A 13039-nucleotide genomic window follows, 5' to 3' on the forward strand; every position below is an offset into this window, starting at 1 on the left:
GAAAGTCAAGCAAAGTTCGATTTTGGCATTTTGACAAAGTACAGACCATATCTGTTGGTCCACAAATCTTGAGATTAGGGTTCCTCTTCGAAGGCACTTGACAGCCTTCAGGGACTTTCCCAAGGTGGGAGACGCAAAAGAAAACACTTGGGGGGCTGTTCATCACTCAAGGGGAAATAGGACCGCAGCTTCACACTACATTCTTTGTTTTAAGTAGCGGATGTTCAGGAGAGAGACCTAATAGTCAAGGTCGACCTGTCTATGATACAAAGTTTTAAGCTAAACATATAACATAGGTGATATCTTCAACGTTCTCAGGTATTCCGCTATCAATGCCATATCAGCAGTTAGTGATTCTTCCACCATGCGCCAGCTTTTGTGGGAGTAGCATAGTGCAAGATCGTCAGCATATCCATATTGATGAGACTTGGTTTTGGTTCCTGTAAATTGTGACAAGTATGAAAACAAATCTAGATTTCAGAAAGCTAATTAAAAAGAGATTAAACGAATTCAGAGGAAAAATAAATGACACAAACATATTCCATAACAGAAAGGAGTACAAAATCCCAAAGTGATAAGAGTGAGCGTCATTTCAAGTTGATTTGAAATGACGCGGGTGTGTTCCTCACTTCTGTTCGTCCATTCTGTTGCAGTAGACGACATCATATGAAGGCCAAGTTTATAATTAAAACCCACCATTCCATGGGACCAAACGATTGTACTGTAGATGCAAAAGCTAAGTAAGTTTAGTAAACTCACTTATACGAGACCATTTTATAACTTGGCACAAGTACAAATAAATATATATAATGATTTCCACCCAAAATAGGTTCCCTCTTTTATTCACTCAGTGTTTCTCAACCAGCTACGTGCCATGTGATAAAAAGTCATACAATGTTAATCAGTTAGTTCGAAAAATATGATTCCTTATTACAAATATAGTGGCCCGGTGGTCGACTGGTTAGCACGTCGGCCCCACGGGGCAGAGGTGCAGGGTTCGACTACAGCTCCGACCTTCCTGTGTGGAGTTTGTTCTCCCTATGCCTGCGTGGGTTTTCTCCGGGTACTCCGGTTTCCTCCCACATCCCAAAAACATGCATGACAGGCTGATTGAACACTCCAAAAAATTGTCCCTAGGTGTGATTGTGATCAAAGCCATCGCTGCCCCCAACAAGCTGGCTTCATGCCCAACCGGTCCACTATAGATCACATCTCCGCAGTTAGACTCATTGTTGAGAAGGTCAGAGAGTTTCGGAAGGACCAACATCTCTTTATAGCCTTCATAGATCTCAAAGCTGCCTTTGATACAGTTGACCACCTCTCCCTTTGGAACGTTCTGAAATACCTTGGAGTGCCACCCAAAATAACCACATTGTTCCAGCGACTCTACAACAACTCAGAGAGCTGTGTTCGTGTGAATGGGAAGGACTCAGAGTGGTTCCCCATTAACAGCGGGGTCAGACAGGGCTGCGTGGCCGCTCCTGACCTATTTAACTGTGTCATTGACCACCTTATGATCCGAGTCCGGGAGCAAGTCTCAGGCGTGTCGTTCGGCAACTTCCACCTGACCGACCTTGAATACGCTGATGACACCACCCTGTTCAGCAACTCCCTCCAACACCTCAGCAGTGCTCTCTCCATATACCAAACAGAAGCAGCAAAGCTGGGCCTCCAAGTAAGCTGGCAGAAAACCAAACTTCTGAACATCGGTGACGGACCCCACCCCTCCCCCCTGTTCTTTGGCACAGACGAAGTGCAATTCGTCAATTCCATCATCTACTTGGGCTCCACTATTACTAGCAGCGGCGATCTCAAGCCAGAGATTGACCGCAGACGCGCCCTCGCGGCCGCGGCAATGCAGTCACTGTGGCGGCCCCTCTGGCGCCACCACTCAGTGTCCCAAAAGACCAAGATGCGCATTTATAACTCAGCAGTTCTTCCCATCCTCCTGTATGGTGCAGAATCCTGGCCTTTAAACAAGACCCTGGCCAAGAGGATCGACGGCTTTGACAGCAGGTCACTCAGAACCATCTTGAACATCAGCTGGCACCTCCATGTTTCCAACTCAGACCTCCGAAAACGTACTCTTCAGCCCCCTGCATCCCGACTGGCCGCTCAGAGGCGCATCCGTTGGCTTGGACATCTCCTCCGATTACCCCCGGAACACCCAACTCGTGCCATCTTCTCATTTGATCCAGCGACAGCCGGCTGGAGAAGGCCACGCGGCAGACCACACACCAGATGGCTTGATGTCATCAGAGAGGATCTCAAACACCAGGGCCTTACCCTAGAGGATGCAGCGGACCTGGCCCATGACCGTGGTCATTGGCGGGCCCTGGTGAAGCTGATCGGCTCTACGCACCACCAGCACTGTGGGGCTCCAGTGCTGGTGGTGCGTATTGATGATGTTGTTGCTCCCAGTCTCACCTGTTGTGTCCGTCCCGTCAGGAAGCTGAGGATCCACTGGCAGATCGTAGGGGACACACCGAGGTGGAGAAGTTTGGGGGTGAGGAGTTCCGGGATGATGGTGTTGAACGCAGAGCTGAAATCCACAAACAGAATCCTTGCATAGGTCCCTGTGCTGTCGAGGTCCTCGAGGATGTAGTGCAGACCTATGTTGACTGCGTCTTCCACAGACCTGTTTGCCCGGTAGGCAAACTGGAGAGGGTCCAGCAGGGGTCCGGTGACGTTCTTTAGGTGGTTCAGCACAAGGCGTTCAAAGGACTTCATGACCACAGACGTCAGGGAGACAGGCCTATAGTCGTTCAGTTCCGATGTTGCCGATTTCTTGGGAACTGGGATGATGGTAGACTGTTTGAAGCAGGATGGGACCTCACACAGCTCCAGAGATCTGTTGAAGATTTGTGTGAAGACCGGAGCCAGCTGGTCAGCGCAGACTTTCAGGCAGGAGGGGGACACTTTGTCGGGCCCCGCAGCTTTCTTGATCTTCTGCTGCTTGAAGAGCCGTCTCACGTCCTGTTCGTGGATCTGTAGTGGAGAAAAAGAGGGTGGAGGGGTAGATAGAGTAGTTTCTGGTAGAGGTGGGTGTGTGTGGGAAATGGGGGTGTCCTTTTCAAATCGGCAGAAAAACATGTTTAGTTCATTAGCAAGACCTTTATTGTTCACTGTTTGGGGGGGTGGCATTCTATAGTTAGTGATTGCTTTCAGGCCATTCCATACAGATGCAGAGTCGTTAGCAGAGAACTGTTTTTTCAGCCTCTCTGCATAGCTTCTCTTAGCGATGTTAATTTCCTTTGTCAATTGGTTTCGGGCGTGTTTGTACAGTGCCCGATCTCCACTTCTAAATGCGGCCTCTTTCTCTTTCCTGAGTTGCCTGAGTTTGGGAGTAAACCATGGCTTGTTATTGTTGAAGGAGCGGAAGGACTTCGTTGGTACACACATGTCCTCACAGAAACCGATGTATGATGTTACAGTGTCTGTGTATACAACCCGTTGAAGTTTCAAAGACGCCCCAATCAGTGCAGTCTAAGCATTCTTGTAGAGCTAGCTTTGCTTCATCTGTCCATAACAACCGGTTTAGCACATTTGAGTTTCTGTCTGTATGTAGGTATTAAGTGGATTAAATTGTGGTCAGAAAGACCCAATGCTGCACGGGCGACCGATCGGTATGAATTTTTGATTGTTGTATAGCAGTGGTCTAGAATGTTGCCTTCTCTGGTGAAACAGTCGACGTGCTGCTTATATCTGGGAAGTTCACGGTTAAGATGTGCTCTATTAAAATCGCCCAAAATGATCAGGGGTGACTCTGGGTATTTTAGTTCGAGTTTGTTTACTTGTTCGGCTAGCGTTTGTATCGCCGTGTTGGCGTTAGCTTGTGGCGCAATGTAAACGCCGACTAGTAAAAAGGAGGTGAACTCACGTGGCGAGTAGAATGGCTTGCAGTTTAAAGACAGCGACTCCAGGTCCGGGCTGCAGTGTGCGTCGAGCTTCGTGACATCAGTGCACCATTCTTTGTTGATATAGAAGCAAATCCCGCCACCTTTCGATTTCCCTGATAGCTCCGTGTCGCGGTCGGCTCGGAGAAGGCGGAAGCCGGGTAGATGTAGCGCGGAATCCGGGTGGCGGTCACTGAGCCAGGTTTCAGTGAAGCAGAGCGCAGCAGAACGTGCAAAGGTTTTGTTGGTCTTTGTGAGGAGAAGAAGTTCATCCATCTTGTTTGGCAGAGATCGTAGATTAGCAAGATGGATCGATGGGAGCGGGGTTCGAAATCCGCGCTGCCGGAGCTTGACGAGCCGGCTCGCTTCCCCCTCCTCCGGCGGCGTTTCCATGCTCCGTACAGCGCAGGCGCTCCACTCGCGATTAGCTCCGAAAAACCTTGTGGATTTTCGTGTGCTGGTGAAAAAAGACCGAGCGTAGACTCCCCAATGCGCAGCAACTTTTCCCTCGTGTAAGTAAGCCGCTCAGGGTCGCCAAAAACTAATGAAAATGACAAAAACAGGGATAATACTAAGGAGCGTGTCACCGAGGCTGCCATCCCTGTCGGCGCCTGATGACTTTAGAAATGAGAAGGCAACATTCTAGACCACTGCTATACAACACTCAAAAATTCATACCGATCGACATTGGGTCTTTCTGACCACAATTTAATCCACTTAATACCTACATACAGACAGAAACTCAAATGTGTTAAACCGGTTGTTAAGACTGTGAATAAATGGACAGATGAAGCAAAGCTAGCTCTACAAGAATGCTTAGACTGCACTGATTGGGGCGTCTTTGAAACTTCAACGGGCACACTGGATGAATACACAGACACTGTAACATCACAAATGGGAATTTTGACCGTAGCCCGAATTTTGATTGCATATAAACCTATTCAATATCATCAATAAAGACAGGTGAAGCTGTTCCAGAAGCAGTCATGAAAGTCCATGCGATGACATTGCCTCCATCATGCTACCCAGATGAGCTTTTGTGTTTCGGATCATTAACAAATCCTTTCTTTCGCCATAATTTGGCATATTTGGCTAACCAGGGAGGACATGCAAACTCCACACAGAAAGGCCGGAGCCAGAATCGAATCCTTCATCTCTGCACTGTGAGGCGGACGTGCTAAACCAGTCGCCCACCGTGACGTGCAAACAATCAATAACTTTGAATTATATGCCTGCAACATGTTCTAATAAAGCTGGGACAGGTATTTAAAAAAAAAAAAAGACTGAGAAAGTTGAGGAATTCTCATCACACCTGTTTGGAACATCCCACGGGTGAACAGGCTATCTGCGAACAATGATTGGGACCCATAATTGGGTAGTTAAGGAGCTTCCCTGAAGCGCTCAATCATGCACAAGCAAAGATGGGGTGAGGTTAACCTCTTTATGAGCAACTTTGTAAGAAAACTGTCCAACAGTTTAAGGACAATCTGTTTGCAATTACGATTGCAAAGAATTTAGGGATTTTATCCTCTATGGTCCATGATCTCATGAAAAGGTTCCGGAGAAATCACTGCATGTAAGCGACAAGACCGAAAACCAACACTGAATGCCTGTGACCTTCGATCTCCCAGGCGGCACTGCATCAAAACTTGACATCCATGTATAAAGGATATCACCACATGGGCTCAGGAACATTTCAGACAACCAATTTCAGTAAATTGCCCTGCGATTGGCTGGCAAGCGGTTCAGGGTGTCCCCCGTCTACTGCCCGAAGACAGCTGGGATAGGCTCCAGCACCTCCCGCGACCCTTGTGAGGTTAAGCGGATCGGAAAATGAATGAATGTAGATATGAAAATGAATGAATGAATTTCAGTAAATACAGTTTGGCACTACATCCGACTTAAAACTCTACTATGCAAAGCAAAAGCCATTTATCAACAACACTCAGAAACACAGCCGGCTTCTCTCGACCCGAGCTCATCTAAGGGGGACTGATGCAAAGTGGAAAAGTGTTCTGTGGTCTGACGAGTCCACATTTCAAATTGTTTTGGATTACTTTGTATTTGTGAATTACAAGTATGGAAGGGGACATTTTGAGCACAAAAACGTGTTTTGCGCACACAAGAACTATTCTTGTGTGCGCAAAACATCATCAAGTTGAAGACGAGTTAAAACACATCTTTTTAATCACAAGAGCAAGCTGTAATGCTTGGAGACATGGACATACAGGTCATTCAATTGTAGCTTAAGACATTAATACGGCATCCTCCACGGTTTGAGTGCTGCACTTACATGAAATCACACTTAGGCAATGTACTTTTATTATAGAGATTGGTGCATCTTTTGAACATTTCTACACACAATGTTCTGATGAAAAATGTCAAATTTCAACACCACAAGAAGCAGCCAGCACATTTTTATTTCAGGTCAACCAGTAGATAAAGACAGAAATGTCAATCACTATTTACTACACTGCAGAGGAGACCAAACTGATCAATATATGACATGTTTATCATTTTGAAAAGACACAGTATTATAAAATGTTTGCGAAGGTGCAGCTTATCAAGTTCACCCCCCCCCCCCCCTGCTTTACATTATGACTTCATGATCCATAAAAAAAACATGCATGAAATAAATCCATGTATTTAAAACTAAATTATTAACAAGTACAAAGTACAACACCATACACCCACACACACCCCCACACACACGATTTGTCCCAACCATTCCGTAGAGCGCCCTGCTATTGTCGTCTTGCAGTGACGTAGCACTTCGGGTTTGTCGCTCATTAATGTCTCACTTTGGTAAAACGATTACTTTGTGTCAAATTTACGAAATAGAAATTATTTTTTCATGCTTCATTTAATGTATTTTGTTTCGTTGCTTGTGGCATGAACATATTTCGTTTGGGCTTTTCTCAAATCTCTGGTTGGAAAGATAATGGAGGTGCTACCCCATCTGTTGTTGGCAAATAGCAATGGATATTAAATACCGATTCCCTTTTCATGTGCTCACTGTAAACGTGTTGAGAGATGTCAGAAAGTTAAAAACAACAACAACAAAGCATATACGGGGAGAGCCCACCATTAGTGCAAGTCGTGCTTTGACAGATCAGCAGGTCTTCCCTGCTTGATGGAAATCTTTCCAAATCCACATGAGATTAGTATGCTCATCCAAGGTGGTGGCAACAAGTTTGGAATAAACACAGCGATTGTACGGCACCGGACTGTAATGGAAGTAATTCCCATGTGGAGGGTCTGTGGGAGGAATGCCCAGGTATTCCATGCACATCCCCAAGTACACGTCTTCAAGGTAGATGGCTTTGACAAATCTGGAAGCTGCCACAAGCTTTTTAGGCAGGTCCGAAGACAGAATATAACCCAGGCCCAGAGCATAACGTGGGTACTGTGCTTTCGGGTAAATATCCACCGGGACATACCACTTGGCGGTGGGATTTCTCCGTACTTCTGCTCCTCTGGCCACATGTCCAGTCATGTAGTTTTTTGTGGGTGCATTTAACAACATGGAGATGAGATTTGGCACATTAAGGTATATGTCGGAATCAATCTTCATGGCATAAGAGGCACCGGAACAGTAGGAGGTGAGCCACTCCAGCATCACCATGGTTTTGATGGTCAGGTTGTTGTAGCTGTCCAGAAAATTACTTTGGATCAAGTCTTGATGCTCCTTGCTTTCTTGCTGCAGCTGTTCTTCAAGGTGTTCCACAGGTTCGCCGCTATGCAGCCCCATCAGGAAGAAGACGTTGACCACCTTGTCCAACACCACACTTTCCCCGCCCCAGGTGCTGCGAATAATGTCTCGATGGCGTCTGTTGTGAGGCGTCACAGGAACCATCAGGACCACAAAAGGTTTCTGTTCGTCACATTTGTTTGGCTCATTTATAATAAAGTGATACTCAGAGGGGTAAGCCACAATGTATGGGCTTCGGCGTACAGGGAGCAGCTGACTTTCAGCGTCACTTCCTTCAAGTGCTTGTCCGGCTTTCACGACCTCTGACTCTGGAGAAATGTGCCAATCAGCTCCCGTGACAGAAATGTTGCCAATTCTTTTCAGCACACTCCACCATTTTGTTGCATTATGTTGCATCCACCATTCGGGTCTCCAGTCACTTGCACTGTTCTCTATGTTTACGCTGTAATAAAACAAAACGACTGCCAGTGCCACTACGAAGAGGAGGCAGCGAGGCCGTGGAGCACTGCACCATCTCCTGTGTCGCCAGTCTTCCAACATTCCCTGTCTGAGAGATGAGAGAGACAAGTTGAAACTCAATTACACATACTACAACAAAGACGAAGTGTCACATTCAACGACCTGATCCCCAACCACACACATTTTTAGTGGCCCACTAAAGCAAATAGTCTGCTAATTCCAGTTTCTTGCAACATGGATTTGTTGTTTTCATTTTGGAAGAAAATCTGTGCAAAAATTGCAACTTTTTTTCCCTCATCACAAATATTACCACAAATACCCGCCACCAAAACATAAATGAATGAATGATCAGGTTAAAAACAGTTGCATTATTTCCTCAGGGTGGATTTTAAAATACTTTGAAAAGTATTGAGTGGTAGGAGTGATTCTCGATTGAAGGCGGCTTGAAGTTCAGTGCAAAAATTTGGTGCAAATTATAAAAAAGTTGCTTTACCAAATTCTGTTCTTGTTCATGTTAATGTGTTGTGAATAGCATTTTTTTTTTCCTCACGAGTTTGCCCATAGCACTTTAGCAATAAAAATCAGTGTATGAGATAGGAGGAGGATCATTTCTGTGTCATCCAGGGGGCAGTGAGAGGCTCGAGCTGGTGCATCTGTATATAATGAAGAGTAAAGCTGAGTGGCAGAACACATCCACCATATATACTGTATATATATGTGTGTGTGTGTGTGTGTGTGTGTGTTTGTATAAAGATGAAGAATCACGCATATAAAGTGGGTCACCAACACCAACACCCAACACTGATAATAAAATGCTCTGCACTCACCATTTCCTTGCTGAGTAAGGAAAGCATTTTTTCATTACAAAGAAAGAGCCAAACTTGGGAGTTAGTAGGTTTTTATTTATTTTATTAAGGCTCTCAATATGAACCCCAAAATATACCTTATGGTTCAACCAAATACTAAAGGATTTGGAGAACAATATTCTCCTTATCGTAGTGCCATCCTGAGTTGACAAAGTGTTAGAGGAATCTATGAGCAAAATTGTATCACGTTTAAAGTTTCATTTTAATTTGGGCACATCGAAACGTTTGGGTGCGTATCCAGCACCCCCCAAATGCCTGTGCATAAAGGCACTGGCCGGAGGGCAGTGTTGTGTCCAAGGACCGGCAACCCGAGGCCAAGGCCAAGGCCAAGGACTTGACTCCGAGTCCAAGGCCGAGGACCAAGGACCTCCCCTCGGTCCTCGAGCCGGTCCTCGAGGCCAAGGACCGGCTCGAGGAACACATCTCTGCCGGAGGGCTGTTGAAGTCCACAATTAGCACCTCAATGCAGGTGGGCGATCACGGGGGAGAGGGCGAAACTCGGTCACAAAAGGGGAATGAATGATTCGGGAACAGCGGTTGAACAACAAAAGACGAGTTGAGAACACCCGTCGCGCCCAGGCGACATTGGCCATCCGCAAAGTCTGCAACATGTTAATTCAATGTAGACCAGACAGAAAAGGCGCCAACGTACTGGTGGTTCAATGTTTAAAACAGGTAACCAATCACTACCGAGGGGCCGGACCGGGGGTGCGGTATGCAAATATCGGGGGCAGTGTTTTCCTTGTATGTTACAATAAAAGTCTGAATTGGCGGGAAGGGAGCTCGAGTGTGATCGCGGAGCAACTAACCGTCGTTCGCTCTCAGAGATCCGCTTCCGCCGATATTGAAGACAATTTTCCTGTGTGCCGAGTCATTTCTTTAACTTTGTCCGAGAAAATCTCTGACACAAAGTCACTACCATTGGTGAGTATGAATGGGTAAATATCATAGATTTTTTCCCCCCTGTTGTGTAAGGTTAGGCCTCTTTGGCACATAGATACTGTATGGGTGACTCGAGCTAGACTGTTATATTCCTCCGACCCGACCGGTGCTTTTGTTTGCCTTTCTTTATTTATGGCACTCTATGCATACATACTAGTTGAATCCAGTTCAGACCGAGAAGTCACACATTGTCACATGAGATCGGCAAAGTATAAGAGTTGAAATCACTTGGGATTGGAATTTGACCTTCTTCTTCATCTGGCAGAAAGTGCTCCACATCTGTATATGCAATCTTTTTGGCTTTCATTAAATAATTGAAGGTGGCACGGTGGTCAATTGGTTAGCATGTTGGCCTCACAGTGCAGAGGTACAGGGCTCGATTCTGGCTTTGGCCTTCCTGTGTGGACTTTGTTTGCATGGCAGGTTAATGTAACACTCGAAATTGTCCCGAAGTGTGAGTGTGAGTGTGAGTGCGGATGGTTGTGTGTCTATTTATGCCCTGCGATTGGCTGACAACCATTTGAAGTTGCACCCTGCCTACTGCCCGAAGACAGCTGGGGTAGGCTCGAGCAATCCTGTAACCTTAGTGAGGATAAATGGATTAGAAAATGGATGGATAAATCTATCAATAGTTTTTTTATTGATTACACAGTTTTCTGGCAGTCAAGGAAAGGAAAATTTCAGATCATAACGTTTTAATACCATCTTTATCAAAGATTTTTGCTCTTCACCAAACGTAGACTGTGAACATGTTTCACTCACTGATGTAGCGGAGGTGTAAAGAATGGGATCAACTGCATAAAGATGAACCTTTGTGAGTTGCTGATGGTGTAGTGGTATACTCGCCGGACATGTGTGCGGGCAGCGCGGGATCGGTTTTCACTCAGTGACGATGTGGATGTGAATGGTTGTCTGTCTCTGTATGGGCCCTGTGACTGACTGGCAACCAGTTCAGGGTGAAGTCCAGCTTTCACCCAAGGTTGGCTGGGATAAGATCCAGCATACACAGACACTGTAACATCACAAATCTATAATACACTAGTCTATAATACTCAGAGAATGTTTAGAGATTCAGCCATCTTGTTACCTCTGCGTCCCGCGTCCGAGACGCATAATTTTCCCACGGGACGCACAGTTCCAAATAATGTGCGTTTTTGGGACCCAAGGAAATTTCTCAGTCAAAACAAGCAAACAAACAAAAAAACTACGGCAAGCTGAGGATTTCACAGTAACAATCATTACCGGTAGCGTGTCGTTTCCGTGGCGTCATTTTCACGGTACCGAAAAATAGTTTCATTATAAAAGTCACCGCACTTGAATTGACTGTGTGATCCACGCGATTTCACTGCGCCTGTATGTGTGTTTGTGATGTGATGTGGTGTGTGAGTGTGTTTCTTCTAATTTACTTTCGTTTTGTTTTGTTTTCAGTGTTGGGGGGGGGGGGGGGGGACACAACAGACGACGTTAGGTGCGCATGCGGGTTGTTATTTTAGTCCGCAAACTGAGGAATCGCGCAGATGAAAGTTTGAGATGGCGGCGAAAAAAACTCACCAAGGTCTACTAATTACGATATTTAAGAAATGGGAATGCGAGTCTGATTTTTCGTATGAATCGTCAAAGGGCGTATCACTAAACTCACCTGTGACGTATGCACAGAACGCGATAGCGAAATACGACGCGAGGCACGATTATGAGGCAAATTGGTTAGATTTGTAGGCTAATCGCTGTGAAAAATATTATGAAACAGTCTTGGTTATTCTATAATTTACTGGTTGTAGCATGGTAACTTTATGAATAAAACATTCGTCACAAGGTGTAGTAATGCTAATGTTAACTGTTGGTAGAACTCATGATGACGTGTGTTAAATTCTTTCGTCAAATTGATCGTAGATTACACATGCATCGTCTTGGGAAGAGGATGTCAAGCCACATCAATACTTACAAAGATTAACACTGCAAAGATTAATTACCAGTCAATTCATCTTTGCAGTGTGAGATTGGAAAAAATACTCTGATGATGCCACATGAGTACACCAGTTTTTGATCCATTTATTTTTTGGAATAAACCTGGAGTAGACAGCTGCTGATGTAATGTTCATTGTTAATGCATCGTTTTCAAACATTGACCCTTGAAACATGATACTTTTGAGTTTCGGAATTCTTGATTATCAATATCAGTCAAAATAGAAAAATGGGTTCCCATGATGAACGTTTACGGAACCCAACATTTGTTATCGTGGTTTCCCATTGGGTAATCCGACGGAACCGAAAAACGGTTACCGTGAATTTCCGAAATCCTCAGGCCTGCTCCTGAATTATTTACATTTTTGCAGCATTTGTTTATCATTGTATGTATATGTTGTTGTTTGTGTTATTATCATATGCAATTGAATAAGTAGACCCTTTCAGAATTCGAAATTTGGGACTCTCTCAATGCATAATGGCACTCATACTTTTCTGATCAGCGAGTCCCTGGGACTCGCTGCCGGTAAACTGTAAAATTATCACTGAGAGAGTACCGCTTTTTCTGCAGCAAGTGATTGACTTCTATGCAAAGTCATTTCTCAACTTGTCTTCCGTGCCATGTCATGCCTGTTGAGTGTTGATTTGCTTCATATTAAGAAACTACTGCACTAAAACATTAATTCATAAATATACTGTATACCATATGATTTTTTTTCTCAGTATAAATAACACGTACCCTGACTGTTCTACTCTTTGAATAAAAACACTTCATTCAAGCGTTAGGGAGTGCAAAGGGTTATGATGGAGGGGTGTTGCAAATCATGAAGACCTGCCAAGTGGTATGATAGCATTGTTTTATACATGTCCTCAGCTAGGCCTCAGTTTCAAAATCAGTCCTTGGTCCTTGGCCTTGGCCTCGGAGGCAAGTCCTTGGTCCTTGGCCTTGGCCTCGGAAAATTTCTCAAGTCCTTGGCCTTGGCCTTGCCCCGGAAAATTTTCCAAGTCCTTGGCCTCGGAGTCAAGGCCTTGGCCTCGAGTTGCCGGTCCTTGGACACAACACTGGTGGTTACACTCACATTTAGGGACAATTTTGATTGTTCAATCAGCCTGCCATGCATGTTTTTGGAATATGGGAGGAAACCGGAGTACCCGGAGAAAACCCACGCAGGCCCGGGGAGAACATGCAAACTCCACACAGG

At 45.2% G+C, this 13039-nt stretch overlaps 1 protein-coding gene across 1 annotated transcript; it reads right to left on the bottom strand.

Moving 5' to 3' along the window:
- Nucleotides 1-6201: 6201 nt before the first annotated feature.
- On the bottom strand, nt 6202-10844 carry LOC147207219 (beta-1,3-galactosyltransferase 1-like). Its single transcript, XM_086107741.1, has one exon. The coding sequence runs from the start codon at nt 8146-8148 to the stop codon at nt 7009-7011; it is 1140 nt and encodes a 379-aa protein (XP_085963867.1). The 5' UTR covers nt 8149-10844; the 3' UTR covers nt 6202-7008.
- Nucleotides 10845-13039: the final 2195 nt, after the last annotated feature.

The sequence above is a fragment of the Hippocampus guttulatus genome, chromosome 3 (assembly GCF_054856545.1).
Source record: "Hippocampus guttulatus isolate MCC_2025c chromosome 3, RoL_Hgut_1.0, whole genome shotgun sequence".
Taxonomy (NCBI): Eukaryota; Metazoa; Chordata; class Actinopteri; order Syngnathiformes; family Syngnathidae; genus Hippocampus; species Hippocampus guttulatus.

What these genes read in the sequence shown, in the direction of transcription:
- LOC147207219 (XM_086107741.1), bottom strand. Translation starts at nt 8,148, where the DNA reads ATGTTGGAAGACTGGCGACACAGGAGATGGTGCAGTGCTCCACGGCCT.